The sequence below is a fragment of the Magnolia sinica genome, chromosome 3, assembly GCF_029962835.1.
Source record: "Magnolia sinica isolate HGM2019 chromosome 3, MsV1, whole genome shotgun sequence".
Lineage (NCBI taxonomy): Eukaryota > Viridiplantae > Streptophyta > Magnoliopsida > Magnoliales > Magnoliaceae > Magnolia > Magnolia sinica.
In genome coordinates, this window is record NC_080575.1 from 116,143,456 (window position 1) to 116,162,369 (window position 18,914).

Genomic DNA, 18,914 nt, shown 5'->3' on the forward strand with positions numbered 1-18,914 from the left:
TGTGTGCGTGTGGCGTGAGTGTGTGGGGCTGTGTGTGCGTGTAAAAAAAAAAAAAAAAAAGTTAGTTTGGTACACAGTTGTAAAAGTAGCTTTGCAAAACCATTAGACAGCATGGTTCTGCATGGTGCACCAAACCCAATGAGCCCAGATCAATTGATGAGGCTGTCCTCATGTCCCTAAGCAACCACGATCCTTCCCTATGATTAAAACTTCAACTTCACCTATCCACAGCTGTTGATCAGCAAGCTTTGGTATTCCTAAACCCAGTTATCAAACCAGTCAGCTGCACACGATCGAGCCTGAACTGAGAGGCATCAAGGTGAGGCTAAGCCAGCCCATGCCGGGTCCTTACTCTTGCTCCAGTGGTAGACTCTCAGGAGTTTCAACGCCTGGTCAAAGGTTCGAGTACCCATAGGTGGTGAAATTCCACTATGGCATGAGTGTGTGGTGGTGTGTGCGCGTGTGTAAAAACAAAAACAAAAAAGAAGAAGCCAGCCCATGCCCAGTGCAGGGAAGAAATGGGAGATAATGGAAGATTTAAATAGAGAGACACGAGGGATTTCGTTTTCAGATGTGAGTAGTGGGTTGGGGAATGTGTTTGATAAAAAATAACATAGGACAAGATAAAGCATAGTTCAAATTCTCAAGACTCAGACTCGACTCAAGGGTCCACTGACTCCAGAATCGACTCGATGCCTAAGAATTAAATATATTTATAATAATAAATATTACAGTTTTTTAAAGTAATAAAAATGTTAAACTTAATAGTTCATACTTTTGGTGCAGTGGTTGAGGCCAGGGGACATTGACTCGGCTGAGTTCCAAGCCAAGTCACTGAGTTTTCAACTACAAGCTGAACCATTCAAGAATTCCGGACGCAACATAGCAAAATTTATCATCATAGGCAGATCTTCATTGATGACAAATCCAATTTTATCATTGTTTGTTGGTCAGCAGGAATTGCAGTTTCCTCAAGCTCATGGGATTTGCGACACGGCACAATGACCACGTCGACGATGATGATGCTGCTTCATTCAACTGGGCTCTTTTTTTTTTTTTTTCCTTTAATGTTTATTCTCATTGTTTTAAACATGGGCACAACCACTCGATATCATCCACAAGCCATCGTGGGCCATTTGCATCTTTAATTGAGTAGGAATCTTTATGGTTTTTTGTCTACAAGTGTAGTAGGTCTCTGTGGCACATGGAGAGTTCAGCGGAACTTTTGTATCACTTGGGAATTTGGATATCCAACTACCGTTGACATTTGGGTGCATTTGGACGCACCCAACAACATGAAATTATTGTGTATAATCGGATGGAGTTACATTACGGTGGATCACAGGATAGAATCAATGCATGCTCTATGCTCAGATCTTGAAAATATAGGCCTTATACTCGTATTGTCTGATCTAACATGGTGTTTTGGTGGGGGATGTCATATCAATTTGCTAGGCCCCAAATGCACCTCCTCAACGCACACAGCAAGCACATGGTAGATGAGGGGACACTAGATCAGTGCATCAGGCGGATTTGAATTGTCAATGACCTGGACCAACCATTTGGCGAGTTAACACATCAGGAAACCTGCTAATTTGCAAAAAATAATGAACATTTGAAAAAACTTGACCAATGGTCCACATTCAATAAGCATGCGTGGCCACCTGATGAATGGATGGCCTTGATTTTTGTACCAGGTCATGTTCGTTGTGGGGCACACCTGATGCAGAGATTGGATATCCTGCACATGCCAGTGGTGGCCCAGAAGAATGCATGCCGATCTAGCAAGCCTCTAGACACTAATTCATCCCCAGAAACCATAAATAAATTCATGTACTGATGGAACTGCCAAAGGACCCGATTGCAACTTCTACTGGTGAACTAGAAGAGCATCAATGTTGCGCTTACCTTCAGGACCCCTGCCGTACCATGCAGAAACATAATCCCCATACATGACCTCACGATATCGAAGAGGAGACTGCTTGCTGACAAGTTCAGAAGCTGGAGAGATTTTTGTGGTCTTAGATGGGTCATAGAATGTTGCAACGGAAAGGCGTGGGCGATGGGTGTTGACAACTGCGCGATGCTGAGAACTAGCATATTCACCATTGCTGATAATCTACATAAGCAGAGTTTTTTATTAAAAAAAAAGGGTTTCAGGGAAAATAGACAAAATATGGTAATGTTATCTGTGACAATGGAAATTCATGCATGAGAGAAATTAAAAACACCAGAATGAATAGAAGTGTTCTCTTTCACAATGAAGAACGTGGATCAAAGCACAGAGACAGAATCAAAGTAGAGAAAGTATATTATAATAAATATAGTCCAAAAAGAGAAAATATAGCATCCTGTTGATAGAGTATGAAAACCATCCACAGATGTTATTTGATCCAATACACATATCAATTATACAAGGACTGGCGTGTCCCCGATACAAAGCAGCAAGTCATTTGGCCATTTAGGCAGCTCTCTGAGCAGCCATTATTCATGCCCCATCTGTGCTTGAATTAAGTTGTTGGTAATCATTTTTACATGGTTTGAGCTTTGCAAAACCACATACAGCATATTTGGAACCAGGTTTCAGTAGGTTTTTGCCTATTCTAATTCTGGCAAAAGAATTTGAATAACACCTATTCTAAAATTAGCATTCCCTTGTATCTGCTTCATAAAATAACACCTCTGAAAGTTTTGTGCTCTCATTGTAACAACCATTTTTTTTGTGGGAACTAACCCCACTATCGGTTTGCGTGTGGCCCACCTGAGTTTTGGATCAGCCTCATTTTTTTGCCTTATATCTTCTCTTGGCCAGGCCAAGATGATAGACAGAGTAGATTTAAATTATTGTTAGTGGGACCCACCATATCTTAAAAAATAAAAATAAAATAAAAAAAATAAAAGTTATATCTTCCGCACGACTAAACTACTTTCTTCACTTTCCTTCCTTTTTGTACGGTAATGGCCGCCAAACCTCCTACTAAATGAAACCGTCCCATAATTCCTACTCCTCCATTCCATTACGCATCTATTTATTTTTTAAAAAAAGAAGAGAGAATCGAAGGAAGCAATCAAATTAAAAAAAAAAAATAGAGTAAGAGAGAGAGAGAGCTCTGTAAATCAAGAGAGAGGGATTAAAGCAGAGCCGGATCATCAGACTTTAAGGTAGGTGATCTTAACCTAAAATTTATCATTTTCAGTTATTATTATGTTTATTTAATCCAAATTTACGTAGAAATATTATTGTCAGTTGATTTTTTTATTTTTTATTTTTTATGTAGGGAATCTACTCGTTTAGGAATTTCTATTTTTTTAATATTTAATACTGAAATAATTTATATATAAATAAAATAAAATAAATTTACAGAATAAAATAAATAGTTTATTTAAGATTATTTTATTAATTATTAAATGTTTTGTTAAGAAAAAAAATTTATTAAATTAAATTTCAAATAAATTATAATATCTTATAATATTTTACAGTACAAACAGAATATATAATTAATTATTTAAAGTATTGATGATTCATTATGAAGAATTGTAAATATAAGTGATGTAAGATTGATAAGTATATGTGAGCAAATATGATTATTAAAATAAAATAAAAATATATAATAATAATAACAAATTATAAATTATATAATTGTAATATGTAATCAGTATTAATATGATATATAATAAAATAAAATAAAATAAAAAAGTTTATAAGATCATTAAGGTATAATAAAATATAAATATTATGTTTCATAATAATATAGTAGTAATACAATATAATTGTAGGTTAAAAAAAAATAATGACAAAATATATAACATAATTAAAGTAAATAGGTGTAAGATAACATTATATTATATAATTAATACATAAGTATTTAATATTATTTATATGATTATGTTATAAGTAACAAAATAGAAAAGTTTTATTTGATAATATATAAAAGTTGTAATAAATATAATTTATTTTTAAAAAAATTATGTAAATGATGATATTAACAATTTAACATAAAAGTAATATAATAATTATATTAAATGTATCAAACAAAAGTAAATTTATTAATTTAGATAGTCAATTATAAAACAAGGTTAATCATACTGACATAATGTTGTAACAAATAATTTATATAATAATAATAGTATCCAAAGTCCAAATTAATATCTTCCTTAACCTTATTCAATTTAGATTTAAAAATAAATAATAATAAAATTCTGAATTTAGATTTAAATAGTTAGATAAAAAAAAACAATAATAATAAATTTTAAATTATCAAATAATAATTTAATTACATTATTAATGTTGTATTATAGAATTCAGTGTGATAATTTTTATTCTGTAAAGATTAAAATTCAAATTTTAATTCTAAAATTTGAAGAGTTAATTAAATTATATTTAAATGAACTTAAGTTTAAGAAAATTTTCAAAATTTTGGAATTGAAACTAAAATTTATTGTACATTGTTTCACAGAAATTCCTGAATTAAATAATAGTAAAATAATACTTTATTAAGTATTTGAATTATTAAAGTTTCAACAAAAATTTAAATCTAGAATTATTAATTAGAATTATATTGTTGATATTTTGTTGTGAAATAATTATTAATCTTACATGTATGTCTACCATTCATTGAACATTAAATTTTATTATGTTAGATGTAACGTAAGCAAGTAGGGCAATCGTGTCCCTTGGGTGAAAGACCCTAAATTAGCAAGTAGGGCAATCGTGTCTCTTGGGTGAGGATCCTAAAGTCAGCAAGTAGGGCAATCGTGTTCCTTAGGTGAAAGACCCTAGAACCCATTGGATCCTTTAGAATCTCCTTTATGTACGACGTATGAGTACAATTGTGTGCGTGGACATACGTCAGGAGTATAACTGGAACAGTAGTTTGACCAGCTAACATATAAATGGGTCTCTCACCATGAGGTACCAGTGCGTGGGCGTTAATGCAACGTGACCATCCACTTGGATACGGTGTTGTAAGAAATAATATAAATGTTAGGAGTATTCATGGAAATATCACATGCATTGCATTTTCACAATTCTGTTGTTAAATTCCATTATCTGTTTTCTATTCCTTCATTTTTATAAAATTGATATTATCTGAACATGTTAAATTTTGGGTAAGAAATGACCCTACTGGGCTGTTATGCTCATCCTACTAAAACAAATGCACAGGTGCAGAGCTGGAATACTACGAGCAGGCGGGCCTCTACTATTAGCTTTATTTTTATTATTATTATTATTTTTAATTAGGTTTAGTTTTAATTCAAATCATTTTGTTATTTAGGTTTAGTTTATGTTCAAATTTCGATGTAGAAAGGGAAAACTATCAAAAGGGTTGAATTAAATAAACATTTCAGTTGTATTTCCTTTTAGATGATGTTGAGTGTTGATTGAATTTGATTAAATCAACTGGATTGTAATTAATGTCATTATATTATAACTCACACCTTGAGATTTGGGTCCCGAAGACCTTATTCGGGTACTCGAATTTCGAGGCGTGACACTCATTGCCAATCCCAAGCCTGGATTAAGGGAGGGTAGCATCGGGTTGGCAGCCAGCGTGAAAATTCTGCCACAACTTTTATTCACGCAGCTGACCCCAACTAGTTGGGAGAAGGCTTAGATGATTAAGATGATTGGATTCATGGGGAGAAGATAAAAAAGAAAAACATAAATGTCTCCTTATTTCTATCTATTAGATAGATTTTTTTAACTTATATTTTATATTTCTGACTCATATATAATAGCATGCTTCTTGATATTCTTGTATGATACTTAATTTAAATGTAGACATATCGGGTTTGTGGTATGTGAAGTTTCTGACAACTTGTACTCATGCTTGTGGTTGACACAGAATCATGTGCACGGTAACTTTAGACAATTTTGAAGTATTATACAATCGGAAGTTCCAGAATGCAAAAAGACAGTGTCCAAGGATATCTAGGTAACTGCATCAGAATCGCACATCAGAAGCTTAAACTCAATCATCAAGAGTGGTCATGCATGGCTACTGGTGACTACCTGATCCATGTTTGCATGGTTGATCTTGGAAGCAAATGTACATTGATCTATCTGCAGGCCATACTTTTAAGCCTTTAGCACAGCAAGTGTAGGAGCCTGATTTTTCCTCACAGAGCTTCGGCTTATGCTGCCTAAACTGCTCAACCCCATGTATAGCTTACATTCAAAGCCTAGTGCTCAATCCTTCTATCTAGGTGCAATTCCCGCTTCGAACTGCGCTCAGACTCACACACCCCTCTCACTTCCTAGCTGTTTGTACTTGCTAACATCTCAAAACAAATGCTTCCTTGCTCCTGCACCCAAATCTCTTGCTGCTTTGCTTCCCGCTTCTTGCGACTATAATCGGAAGTACTGGACTCCAAAATGGAAAAACCTATAATTGTGGAATGTAGATACCATTCATTCATGACACTTTTTGGAATCAGGGCAGATTTTAAACCAGGGCTATTCCCGACCTTGCTCCACTCAAAATCTTAAAGAGTCTTTTTTAAATTAAAAAAAATGAAAATCTTAAAGAGTCAATGATAATACGGTAATGGCACTCCCACATTAAAAAATATACTAGCAGAACTTTTTTATTTTGTCATCCCATACGGTATTAAGGGTGAAAAATGATAAACTCCAATTCCTGCAGAAGTATATGATCTGAAGGATGTCTTTCACCAGTGGCATTGTAGAACTATATCTGCTCCAAAACTAGATTAACACAGCAGGTTGTCAGAGAAAAAATGCAACGTGTATTATTTATTTGTTGAGCATAGTTACATAATCTGCATTTTGTGCCAAGGGTTTATGCAAACCCCTAATATTCATTATATATGGCATTTACAAGCGGGAATGTGCTTGCATGTGCTTGTATTTCTGAATGTTCCTACATGAATGGAAAAAACTGATTCACATGATGGGAAAGTGAAGGAGATCAAGATAAAGAACCTCAGTTGAGTTACTGCAATTCCTTGGATTTAAGCGGTCATTTAGCACCCCCTCAAAATCCTGGATTTTGGGCAGTTGGAAATTGAAATCCAAAATTTGTAAAAGTGGGGTTATTTGGCACCCCTGAAAATCCTGGATTTCAATTCTGGGGTGGTTCAAAATCCAGGATTTTCACCTTTTTTTTCAATTCCAAGGGATACACCTAGCTTGCAAAATCTAGGACTTTGGGGTCATCTCTAACGGTCATAACTACCATCTCCTCCTCTCCTACGGTATTCATATTCATTCATACCATTAGATGTTTTCACTTGCATTCACAGCATAACGATGGGATGCTATAAAAATAAAGCCTATGCAATCATTATGGGGGTTGCACCGTAGAGAAAAATATGGCAACCACCCAAAAAAGAAATATAGAATTTTGCTTCAATTATGAAATTACTGGGCCCACTTTTATGAGCCGCCAAAAGTTTGAAATTGCCTTATTTTGAGGCCAATGTTATCTTAGAATGGACTAAGTGCAATCTCGTCTTACGTTACACATTTATATCATGTTTAGAATATTTGAGAGCATTTAATTCATCAAATTCATTATCTTGTGAATATGCTAGAAGATAATTCCAGGAATCCAAGAGTCAAAATCCAGGCTCACAAACACAATTTTTGAAATCTAGGATTTTGAAAATCCATGCTGCCAAGCAGAACCAAGATTAGAATCCAAGGTTTCAATTCCATCCTCCCAAACAAGCCCCAATGTTTGTATACTACCTACCAGTCCACCGAAAAGGACAAAGGAATCAAAACCCAACCAGTGGCCCCATCAACTAGACCAAGTAAGCTTGCTAGTTTACACTGAGTTTATTTTTTTAAGAGCAAAGCTTTATTGGAAAAATGCCAAGAAGGCGTACCCACTACAACCCATACAGAATAAAAACAAACAATTCATTTTAAAAAAGAGGAAGATTACAATCTCTAAGAGCATCTATATAAGAGATCCAAGCTACCAAGCAATTCTTAGCCCTTCCAATCACAAGGGCTCAAATTCTTGAAGCATCTCCCATTCCTTTCCGGCTTTCCCCCCCAAATAGACCATAACTTGGCTAGCAAACATAATCTCCACACCACCCAATCTTACTTACCGAGCATCGCCCTGTGCCAAGAAGAAAGCAACTCCTCCATTGAGCTTGGCATCAACCATGACATACCAAAAACTTTGAGAAAGTTAGCCCAAACCTCATGAGCAAACGGGCAATGGATGAACAAGTGATCCACTGACTCAGAGTTGAATATTATTTAAGAGCATAACAAAGTCATTGATCTCCACCTCACAAAGATTCCTACAGCACAGGGGCAACCACAGTGAGCCACCATCATTACTCAAGAAGCACCTTGAAACCAGGAGGTCAATGTCAATCGTCATTCTGGCTAGAGTTGGAAAAACATCTTGAAGAGGAGATTCTCCACCCACACATCCTTCTAGAACTGAATTTTCTCCCCATTACCTAAAGAGAAGCTGATCCCTTTCATGAACTTTGCTTTCATGCTCAACAAACCTTTCCATAAATCAGATGCTCACCCTCATTTGACCCACCTCTTCGTTTGTCATTCGAATACCCAACATTTTGCTCTTGGCAATATTCACTTTCAAACCCGACACTACTTTGAAGCATCTAACCACCATATGAAGTTAGTCCACCATGTCCCGCTTTGCTTCACAAAAAAATGTTTCATCTGCGAATTGAAGATGCGAAATCGGTATTAAATCTCTAAGAACCCTGAAGCCACTAAAAGCCCCTCTTGTTGCCCTCTTTCCAATATTCTGCCTAAGGCTTCTGCCACTATCACAAATAAGAACAGAGAGAGGAGCTCCCTATCGAATACTCCTTGAGCTTTGAAAGAAACCTATTGGAGAACCGTTGACAGGAACAGAGAGCGTCGCCAACCGAACGCACTCGCTCATCCACCTTTTCCATTTCTCGTCACAAGACTCACAACCCAAATGGCCAAGCATATAGTCTAGAAAAGACCATACCACATGACCGTATGCCATTTCAATATCTAGCTTGCGCACCGAACTCAACCCCTTTTTTTCATCTTCTTTTCCCTCTTTGTCCCGATTTTCAAAAGAAGTGAAGAAAAGCTAAACTACAAATTAATTTGATTTGATTTTCATTCGGTTAACTTTTTTTTTTTTTTTTTAAATAAATTTTGGGCTAAACAGTGGTACTAACCCAAGAGTGGTAGGCTCTTTTGCAAGGAAACTGAAAACCAAACACCAAATCCTAGCAACCTTTTCTTTTGATTTATACAAAAATGTAGAATAGATCCAAGACAAATGCTAGAGTAGCAAATAGTAAGGTGTGATATTCCTGTGAACAATATGATCTGAGCATCCACCCTTGATCCCAGCCATTGAATCTGAAACTAGGTGAACTTCAGAAACCAACTTAGGTTTAGAACCATATGGTGCATGTACAAGTGTGCATGCACAAGAAGACAAGCCACACAACCTCGGTCCAATCAGCAAGACATCCTTATTTGATAAATGAATGAAACACAATCACAACACACAAAACAGCACATGGAAACAATCATTAACCATTAAAACCTTTCCACCAATAAACCTATGACAGAAACTGGATTGGAACTCCAAATAAAGAAAATGAGAAACATTACCTCAGTTTGGTCTGCCAAAATGACGACGATGGCATCGGATAAAGACTGTACAGTTACCCATTCACCATCCTTCAATACTTCAAGACCCCCAACCTCATCTTGTATCAATAGTGTGATGGCACCCATGTCAGAATGAGCTTGCAAGCCGAGAGCAAGCTCTGGCTGCGGGCAAGGTGGATAATAACTGATAGTGATATTCTGGTAGACTTCCCCAATTGCCTCTTCAATGTACAAAGATGGCAGGGAGAGAGTCTCAGAGATCATACGCAGAAGCTTTTGTGCAAGCACCTTCATGCATTCACTATACTCCACTACAACTTCTCTGTGTAGATGAACAAATTCAGGACTAGAAATCAATCAAATAGAAGAGAAGGAAAGACTGTATGCAAAATGCATCTACTTTAACAGGGATAATCTGATCATTGATCTTGACATACTACCTATTGGTCCCCACGATGATAAATGGCTCAGAAACTGCCTCACTTGACTGTCCTAATCCCAATGGAGCTTTGGTCATTGAGTGTGGACCATTGCTTGTATTATTTCTAGACCATCCAATTACATGCACTTGGGACTATCTGAATTGAGCTTTTCTTCTTTTTCTTTTTCTAATTGCTTGGGCAGGTATTATATAATGCCCGTTTGAGACTTTGTAAGTATTTGCCTTTCTGTTTGTATGGACGGTGCCCCTGGTTCAATGATACAAACAGTTGGTAAGATCAGTCTCGCCCTGGATGGTCCATGAACTGAAAATCCCCAAGATTTAAATATCCTGGCCACTGAGTATTTAGCCTTTACCTGATTGAAACGCCAACTGCAATGGTGTTTTCTTAGTGGTCTCTGTCTTGACCACCTATTGAAGGGTTAGGATGTTTCCAATTTTGGAGATCTTTGGTGCATGGGCCATCCATGTTGGGGCTCATCATATCAACAGTTCAAATGACTGAAACATGGACCCCACTTGTACAAAATGAATATCTGAATGTGACTGTACAAACACCTGGCCCAATCATTATATAATAACTCGACAAGGTAATGGTTGAGATGAGTCAGAGTGGGGCCGACATATACACTACTGTGGAACTTGCATCCTATGATCATTCAACTGAACCCATATTGTATCAAGTCATAAAAGGATTCACAAAGATCTAGTTGATAATTGAGATCTCAAAGCATTTACATTCTACAAAGAGTTTCGTTTTGCCTCTGCCAGGAGGCACGATCCGGTGTATCACGGCCCACTGGGGGCCACATGCTGACATGGACAGATGATTTGAACTGTCTCATGAATTTGATAAGTCGGGATTGAATCAAATCAACATAGGGACATCCCCTCTCTATATTCTCATAGCTACCATAAACAAGTGATTCCCCACAATTATGCTTAACTATGATCCTAACCTTTGATTTTTAGAGTTGCACGTGAGCCGTTGAAAATATTCTTTTTCATTTTCCTAACTTCACCTGCAGATAGTGATGATCAAAATCATCCGTTCAGAGTAAGCTTCTTACGGAGGCCCGTAGAGCATGGAGTTCACAACACGGACGGTTCCGATCATCAGACCACTTAACACACGCTCGATCCTAAGTCACAACAGAGAAGAAACACACTCTTCCAGAAAAGATGAATACAGTGACGGAAACATTCCCCCCCAAAAAAAATCCAGGAACACTACGATAGCCATAAGTTATACAAAATGGAGATGCCAACGGCAACCAGACCTGTAATTTGGCGGGAATTCAGGCCAACGGCTCGGATTACGCCGAGACTCCGGCAACGTGTGGTGATCGAAGTAATCCCGCCAATCAAGGACGCTATCGTCTTTTGACAGCATCCGGCTTCCGTAGCCCTCCGTAGCAGCGGAATTCGGATCGCAAGCGTATTTCAGTTTCTCCTCGATCGGAGAATTGAAAAAGGAGAGGCCGACGGCCCTAATGTCGTTGAGCAATCGCTGCGGCACACCGTGATTTGTGACCTGGAAGGCGCCCCAGTCCCGGCATGACTGACGGAGCTTCTGACGTACGTCGCCAGAGAGATTGGGGTCAAAACTGTGGAGGTCGATGATGGGGACACCGGAATCCGACGCTTTCCGGCGAAATTGCGGCCGTTTTTCGGGGGGTTGGATGTATTGGGATGGGATGTGGGATAGGCAGGCTTGTGCTAGGGCTTGTACTCTTTGAGGTTCTCGTGCGACTTCCATTGAGAGAGAGAGAGTAGAGAGAGCGCGTCTGTCGTCGTCTACCTAGATCTGATCTTCTCGCTAGTAAGCTTTCTGGCGTTTGTCCGGTATTAGCCCGTCCTGGATAGCCAGTCTTCCTACCTGGGGAGGGTTATCCGGTATAAGCAAGGGTTGCACCGGTCTGGGCTGAGGGCGCTGAAGGACCAGAACTCGACCCCTGAACTTGGCTCGAAATCTAAGGACCCAATTTCTTTCTGGGCTGGGCTTGGGCGAATGATAGATAGCCCAGCTCAGCAATTAGGCCTTACTGTACATAACACATGATTTTATAGATTGTCATTAATACTTTGGCAGAGTATTGTCACTGATACACAGGCGCCTATACATTACTTAGAAATCATATACTTTGCATGAATTTGCCAGTTGAGTGTGTAAATAAGAGGGTGCAAAGATAAGGGGTGAAAATTTTATTTTACGGAGGTGGTGGTACTTGTAAAGTTACGGCATCTACAACAGGCTAGACACCATATAATCATAATGACCAAGGAGTTGAGATATCCGATTTGGATGTGAATAATTTTATTTAGTTGCGCTTGTAAATGTCAAGTAAAAGCATGATTATGTGGAAGGAAGATGTGAGATACCATTTCCCACTTATATAGATATATGATTTCTACTTTATATTTGGGATTCTAGGTGTAGATTATTATTTGAAAATAAGCAAATAAATAAAGTAAGAAATAAATTAAATCTATGGTAATGAGTGTATGAAAGAGAATTATGTAGAAACATGGTAAACAAAAATCAATGTGGATGAAAGTGATAAATGAGCAGTCCAAAGGTTTAGATGTGAGTCAAAAGGGAAGAACTTGTATTCTTGAGAGAAGATGGTAAAAGCTATTAAATCTCCAATTCCAGTCAACAAAATCTTCAATTATACTATGACCTTCTCACATGAAACTTGTGGGAGGGTAGACTCAGAAATATGATAACATCACACAATTTTCTCTAAATAGCCTCATATGGTCTTTAATCAAAGGAGTCTCACCCTGATTCTCATTTTCAAAGGAACCAGTCCCATGAACAAACTGAATGCAATAACATTAGATTTCTAAAAAAGAAACAATTATATGAATGGTTTAGATAATACTTGGACACGATCAATTGCATAAATGAACTCTATGATGTAGATCTACTGACCAAATGGGGCTCTATTTATCTTGAGATAGAATCTTCTCTACAATAGGATATACTTAAATAGAATAGGGGTGGGATTTCAAGGGTGTACTTAGAATGATATTTTGATGCTATAAACTTTGGCATACCCTAGTGTAAAGGAAGTTCATTAATCCACCTCTCAAATGCAAATACCTTTGATGTAATTTCTCTACTGTCAAGACTATCCACATATGATCTAGATACTAATTAAGAAATGGACCGTTGGATCCAGGCAATTATATCATCATTAAGTGTGATACAAATATTTTTAACAAGTAAAACAAAAATTTAACATTTAAAAATTCTTTGAAACCAATTAAAATCTTTTAAGTGGGGCTTAGCGAAAAATCACCTAATGAGTCCTTGATTTAATAATATACTGGCCTAAAAATTCACAAAATAAACTAAGTGAATTTCTTATTGGCTTATGCAAGAACTAATGGATTTTAATGGACGTACCCAACATCATCCATTTATAGTGGCCCGTAAGAAACTTTGTAAAGTGAGCCATAGCTTCTTAGTCAATATCTAAAACCCTCGCATATTTTTAAGTTTAAAGATAGATCAACTAATGTCCATTATCAAGCCATTGATTATATGATCATTGTCGAAGCTAACAAGCCCCTAGATAATTGACTTGAACCTTGATTCTCTAATGTAAGTGTCCAAAGGTCTATATTAGAATCTTATATCTATGGTACACTCATACTCTTGTATAAGATAAGGGTTAAAGGCACGACTTATACTAAGTTAGATCCTCATTATGGAGCATTTTTATTCTAATTCAAGTCAATCCTCTCATATAAGATAACCACGTATCTTTAAGCATTCGTGACGGTCATGACTCATCATGGTACTGGGATTCATAAAGCACAACTCTGTTTTGAAATTCCTTTGATAATATTAGAACCCTGAGAAGGTGATTTGTTGTTGGCCTTTGTCAAGGCCGTATAAACGAAAGGTTTACCTAAACTTCCATCGGCTAATGCTATTTTATAATTTGGATCCCGATAAAAAGTCTCAAGGGACGAATTCTTCAATTGATTTTCTTCACGCATAAGCTACTCATATTTAGTAACCTTGTTAGACAAATTGATCAAATTTTCGAAGTCCATTCATTTGAATTTCTTCCAAAGTTTGATTTCTAAACGTTTCATGGCAAGTTTAACAAACTACACTTTTGGGAGGGAAACCTGACATTTATTTTTTGCTTTTTTGAATCAGGTTATATATTTATCTCCCAGTTCATTAGGCAACTGTCTCAGACATGATGGATTGGCTAAAGAAAACTCAGGCTTGGTTCTGAAAAACTTGGCATGAAACATTTTTTCTATATCTCTCGCTAGCTTTGAACTGAATTTGGCAGCAAATTAATATAACATGAAAATGCAGAGTCAGTTAATAAATTTGTGAATTATTTCAGCTTCGCATATTTATTAGTTGATAATTCGCCGCATTGTACAATAAAAAGATTACTGTTTCCACATTAGATTGGCTCGTGTTTCCAAAAAAGAGTGTAAAGTTTAGAATTTTATACCCTCTCGGCACTTCAACAAGCCAGTCCACCCAATCTAGGTATAGCTTAAGTAAACATGCTGAGTGGTACAGCAACCATGATGTTGGTCGATCAATTCATGCATCGGGTTAACTAATTGATCCTAGCCCAGTTGCAGAGGTAAAACTGCCATCCTTGGGTTAATCATCTAAGGAGGGTGTATGCCTTGGATAAGTTGTTGTACTGAAAATGACTTGTGCCCCAGTGTGTATGTCATGATTCAAATCATTTTTGTTTCAACCATTTAGTTGGCCCTTGTTTCTAACGCCTACAATCATTTTTGTTTCAACCATTTAGTTGGCCCTTGTTTCTAACTCCTTTTGGCAAAAGCCGAAGCGTGTAAAGTGTATAAAGAGAGGAGAAGATGCTAGATCATGTCCTGCTGGATATAGACACGTATTTCAATGATCCGAACCGTTGATCTGACCAGACGGACGGCTGATGGTAACTTCGTAAAAATTTTCTTATCGAACTCCCTAAACCTGTCCTATAAAATTGGTGTTAAGGCGACGGTTCATATTAAAACATTACAATCTGAGATTTTTCTTGGATAATTCCATCCAAGATGGGGCCCATCATGTAAACAGTTTGGATAGCAGGAATGTGACCTTAGGTCCCCTAGGGAACATCTAAGCCAAAAAAACAATGGGTTGATGAATTGCAGGCACCCCACACGTGCGAACCTGACATCCGAGCAGCACATTAGGTGGGACCCATGCATGTGACCTGGATTGAAAAAGGAGGTTGGCTAAAGTTTATCAGTGGGCCCCACATATACAGAGTTTGAAAATTTTTACTGCGGTGTGGCCCACCTGATTTTGGAGGCGTCCCAACATCATGGTGAGACGCACCTACCTTATGAACAGCTCAGACGTCAAATTTTGAACCGTTTGCACCAACTACTAAACATTCTAACGGTGGCATTTCACCCAGTGGCATGCCTGACTCCTTAAAAATGCCACTATTCTTGGAGAGGTTGGGATTGCGTCTGTTCGGGCTTGGGCGGTTTGTCTCCTTGATTTCTACTCATCGGGCTTTCTTTGTGATTCCCACTCCTTGCTGCGAGAAAGAACCTTCCTTTGGATCTTTGGGTGTAGTTTGGACTTCGGATAGCTACTCTCTTGCTCGCGGGGCAATAACAATAGCACGGTGGTCCACCTGATGCACGGCTAGGATGTCTTTCACGTGCTAGGGATGTGTGGGCCCAACAAGCTATAATATTCAAAAGATACGTCGCAAGTTGCATACAAAAGAGGAGACGTGGATTTCCTGCGAAAGCCTTTGCAGCAAGTTCCTGCGCAAGGATGCTGGGTGGGCCCCACCGATATGTTTGTACGAAATCTACCCCATCCATCCTTTTTGAGAGATAATTTTAGGATGTGTGACCAAAAAATAGATGTATCAAGCACTCAACTGGGCCACACGAGAGGAAATAGTTGTTATTCAGTGAGCACCGTTGAAACAATTTTACGGCCATAAAATTTTTGTATCAGGCTATATTTTTAGTGTTTTCACTTCATCCAATTTGGAATGACCTTATAAACAGTTTGGATTGCATATAAACATCAAGGTGGGGTCCAGGAAGGTTTCAACGGTGGGAATTTCTTTCCCCAATTTTTCCTCTCGTGTGACCCCTTTGAGTCTTGTATCAAACTCATTTTTGGTATAACGGTCTAAAATGTGCTCGCAAAACGGATGGACGGAATAAATTTCTCACAAACATTGCACTGGGCCCCACCCGGCAACCTTGCGCAGGAACTTCCTGCGAAAGGCTTTCGCAGGAAATCCTCGTCCAGAGGAGACGTGGATTTCCTGCGAAAGCCTTTGCAGGAAGTTCCTGCGCAAGGATGCTGGGTGGGCCCCACCGTTATGTTTGTGCGAAATCTACCCCATCCATCATTTTTGAGAGATAATTTTAGGATGTTCGACCAAAAAATAGATGTATCAAGTATTCAACTGGGCCACACGAGAGGAAATAGTTGTTATTCAGCGAGCACCGTTGAAACATTTTAACCCCCATAAAATTTTTGTATCAGGCTATATTTTTAGTGTTTTCACTTCATCCAATTTGGAATGACCTTATAAACGGTTTGGATTGCATATAAACATCAAGGTGGAGTCCAGGAAGGTTTCAACGGTGAGAATTTCTTTCCCCAATTCTCCCTCTCGTGTGACCCCTTTGAGTCTTGTATCCAACTCATTTTTGGTATAACCGCCTAAAATGTGCTCGCAAAACGGATGGACGGAATAAATTTCTCACAAACATTACACTGGGCCCCACCCGGCAACCTTGCGCAGGAACTTCCTGCGAAAGGCTTTCGCAGGAAATCCTCGTCCCCATATACAAAGATAAGCTTTAACTCATCCATTTTCGGAAACTGAGCCATTCTAGGGTTGGCAATGGACTGTTGGGCCCGACCGGTCCACGTCCTAATGGGCTAAAGAGGACGAGGCCTGGCTCTTGCCCTTGAGCGACCTTCCCATGAGGTCGAGATCTGTGGGCCCCACCGTGATGTGTGATGAACATCCACTCCGTGCATTGGATAGGTCCCCTCTATTTTATGGGATTTAAAAAAAATTGGCCATATCAGAAACTCAGGTGGGCCACAATATCCGAAACCATAGTGGAAAGTCATGATTAAAACATCTAAAAGTACTTGGTGAGGCCCATCTGAATTTTGGAATGGCCTGAAATGTAGTGTGAACCGTCATCCAAGTGGGACAAACACAATGGATGGATGTTTCATGTTTTTTACTTCTGTTTTCACGAGAAAAACAGAATCGTGTGGCTCACCTAAGATTCAGATCTACTTCATACTTGGGCTCATGGCCCATCATAATCTGGAAAAATGGATAGTCGGAGTGGATCTCTGCCAACAGTATTGTGGGCCCGACATAAAAGAAAAAAAATTAAAAAATTAAAAACACTGTCAGTAGACCGAGCGCTATTCGAGAAAGAAGGGTCGAAAGTCGCAGACCATCTCTCCCTTCCGTTGAAGTGGTGAACTGGCTACCCACACCTGATATGGGCCGTCCATCTAGGTAGCCACCAAAGAATCCAAACCATTCATCCAGTACGAAACCTAAGGAAGTTTTCAACCGTAGGCATTCCTTGCCAGACAACGACCAATGCGGCCCACCTGATCAGCCAATCAGCTGTAGCTTTCACCTCCTACTTAAACAAAACGCAGTGGAACTGATGAGCGGAGAAGATCTTTCAGAAACACATCACAATGGGCCCTGCATGAACCAACGGTCATCAGCGTCCGCACGCAACCAGTTACAGAAACCCAGTTCGCGCCCGATCTGCGTTTCAAACTGAAACTCGGTCCGTTTTGTTGCTGTTTTTGTCTCCCATCCAAACCGGAAGATCTATCCACATCTGGAAGGATTTCCTGACCCAACTCAGAAGGTAAGAAAGGGATAGAGACAAGAGAATCGTCGGGTCCTCTACCGTCTAAACCAATCTATACATCTGATTTTTTGATCCCACAAGATTTTCTGACAAATCTGGACCGTCCATTGAGGTTGGAATAAAGAAATATGGTCCGACATGAGATTTACCATTAACACGTCCATTGTCTCCTCCCAACCGTGTGATCTTAGTAAAACCCGATCTAAACATCAAAGACGACCAGTTGGTGGGCCTCCTAGACGCTAAAAAAAACCCGTTGAAATTCATCAGGAACCGTTGGAAGAAAACCCAGCAAATCAGGACCGAAGGCATCGTCTCCAACTCGTCTGCGCGGTGTGTAACACCATGTTTGATCCGATTGTTCCTCTTACTTAAAAGATAATCCGACCCTCAGAACTTTAATAATAATAATAATAATAAAAACCCTCCCCTGGAAACAACAAGAGGCCTCAGAAACACAACAGAATCAGATAAGAAGAGAGTGAAAACCAAGAGAGGGGAGAGATAGTGTGAGGGTGAGTTGAACGGTGACTCAGCGAGTCATAACCCGAGTTCAGAATCGATTCGAGTCGAGCATCACATATGTAAATTATAGGATCAGATCCTCCCTGAAATTGTCAGTGAAAATGCAAGATTTATTTGATTTTAAGTTTAAAATATAAATTATTGTAGATTGCTTAAATGTTTAACCGTTGCCTAGTGGGTGCATTGTTTTTGAATGGGTGTTTATGTTGAAGTGATAGTCCCTTGATATACATTGATACCGATACTTTTAAGCTTCTGGAGTAAATGGTTTGACATCGTATCATACTCAAAGGCCATAGGATCGAAAATCATGTCTAGCTCAGCGACGAGGAAATCAAGCCTTCAATATATATTGATATACCATATTTTGACGGCTTAAGCTCTTGGAGTGTATGGTTG

General features: G+C 38.4%; 1 protein-coding gene across 3 annotated transcripts; it reads right to left on the bottom strand.

Annotated features, from left to right (window-relative positions):
* Window positions 1-1,377: 1,377 nt before the first annotated feature.
* On the bottom strand, window positions 1,378-12,074 carry LOC131240878 (jasmonate-induced oxygenase 4). 3 transcript variants are annotated; one of them, XM_058239398.1, is made up of 3 exons: window positions 11,345-12,067; window positions 9,623-9,944; window positions 1,378-2,119 (listed from the first exon to the last, which is right to left on the bottom strand). In XM_058239398.1, the coding sequence occupies exons 1-3, from the start codon at window positions 11,821-11,823 to the stop codon at window positions 1,871-1,873; spliced, it is 1,050 nt and encodes a 349-aa protein (XP_058095381.1). In that variant the 5' UTR covers window positions 11,824-12,067; the 3' UTR covers window positions 1,378-1,870. The 3 variants fall into 3 exon arrangements, with proteins under 3 accessions (XP_058095381.1, XP_058095383.1, XP_058095382.1); XM_058239400.1 differs by lacking the exon at window positions 1,378-2,119 and adding an exon at window positions 5,856-6,386 and having other exon boundaries at window positions 11,345-12,072; XM_058239399.1 differs by lacking the exon at window positions 1,378-2,119 and adding an exon at window positions 6,512-9,479 and having other exon boundaries at window positions 11,345-12,074.
* Window positions 12,075-18,914: the final 6,840 nt, after the last annotated feature.

Bases quoted from the DNA above. Each gene is read 5' to 3' on its own strand.
- LOC131240878 (XM_058239398.1), bottom strand. From the start codon at position 11,823: ATGGAAGTCGCACGAGAACCTCAAAGAGTACAAGCCCTAGCACAAGCC. The intron at 9,945-11,344 runs GTCTGGTTGCCG...TCATCTACACAG, and splicing joins GAATTCCCGCCAAATTACAG to AGAAGTTGTAGTGGAGTATA. The intron at 2,120-9,622 runs GTAATGTTTCTC...CTGCTTATGTAG, and splicing joins TTTTGGCAGACCAAACTGAG to ATTATCAGCAATGGTGAATA.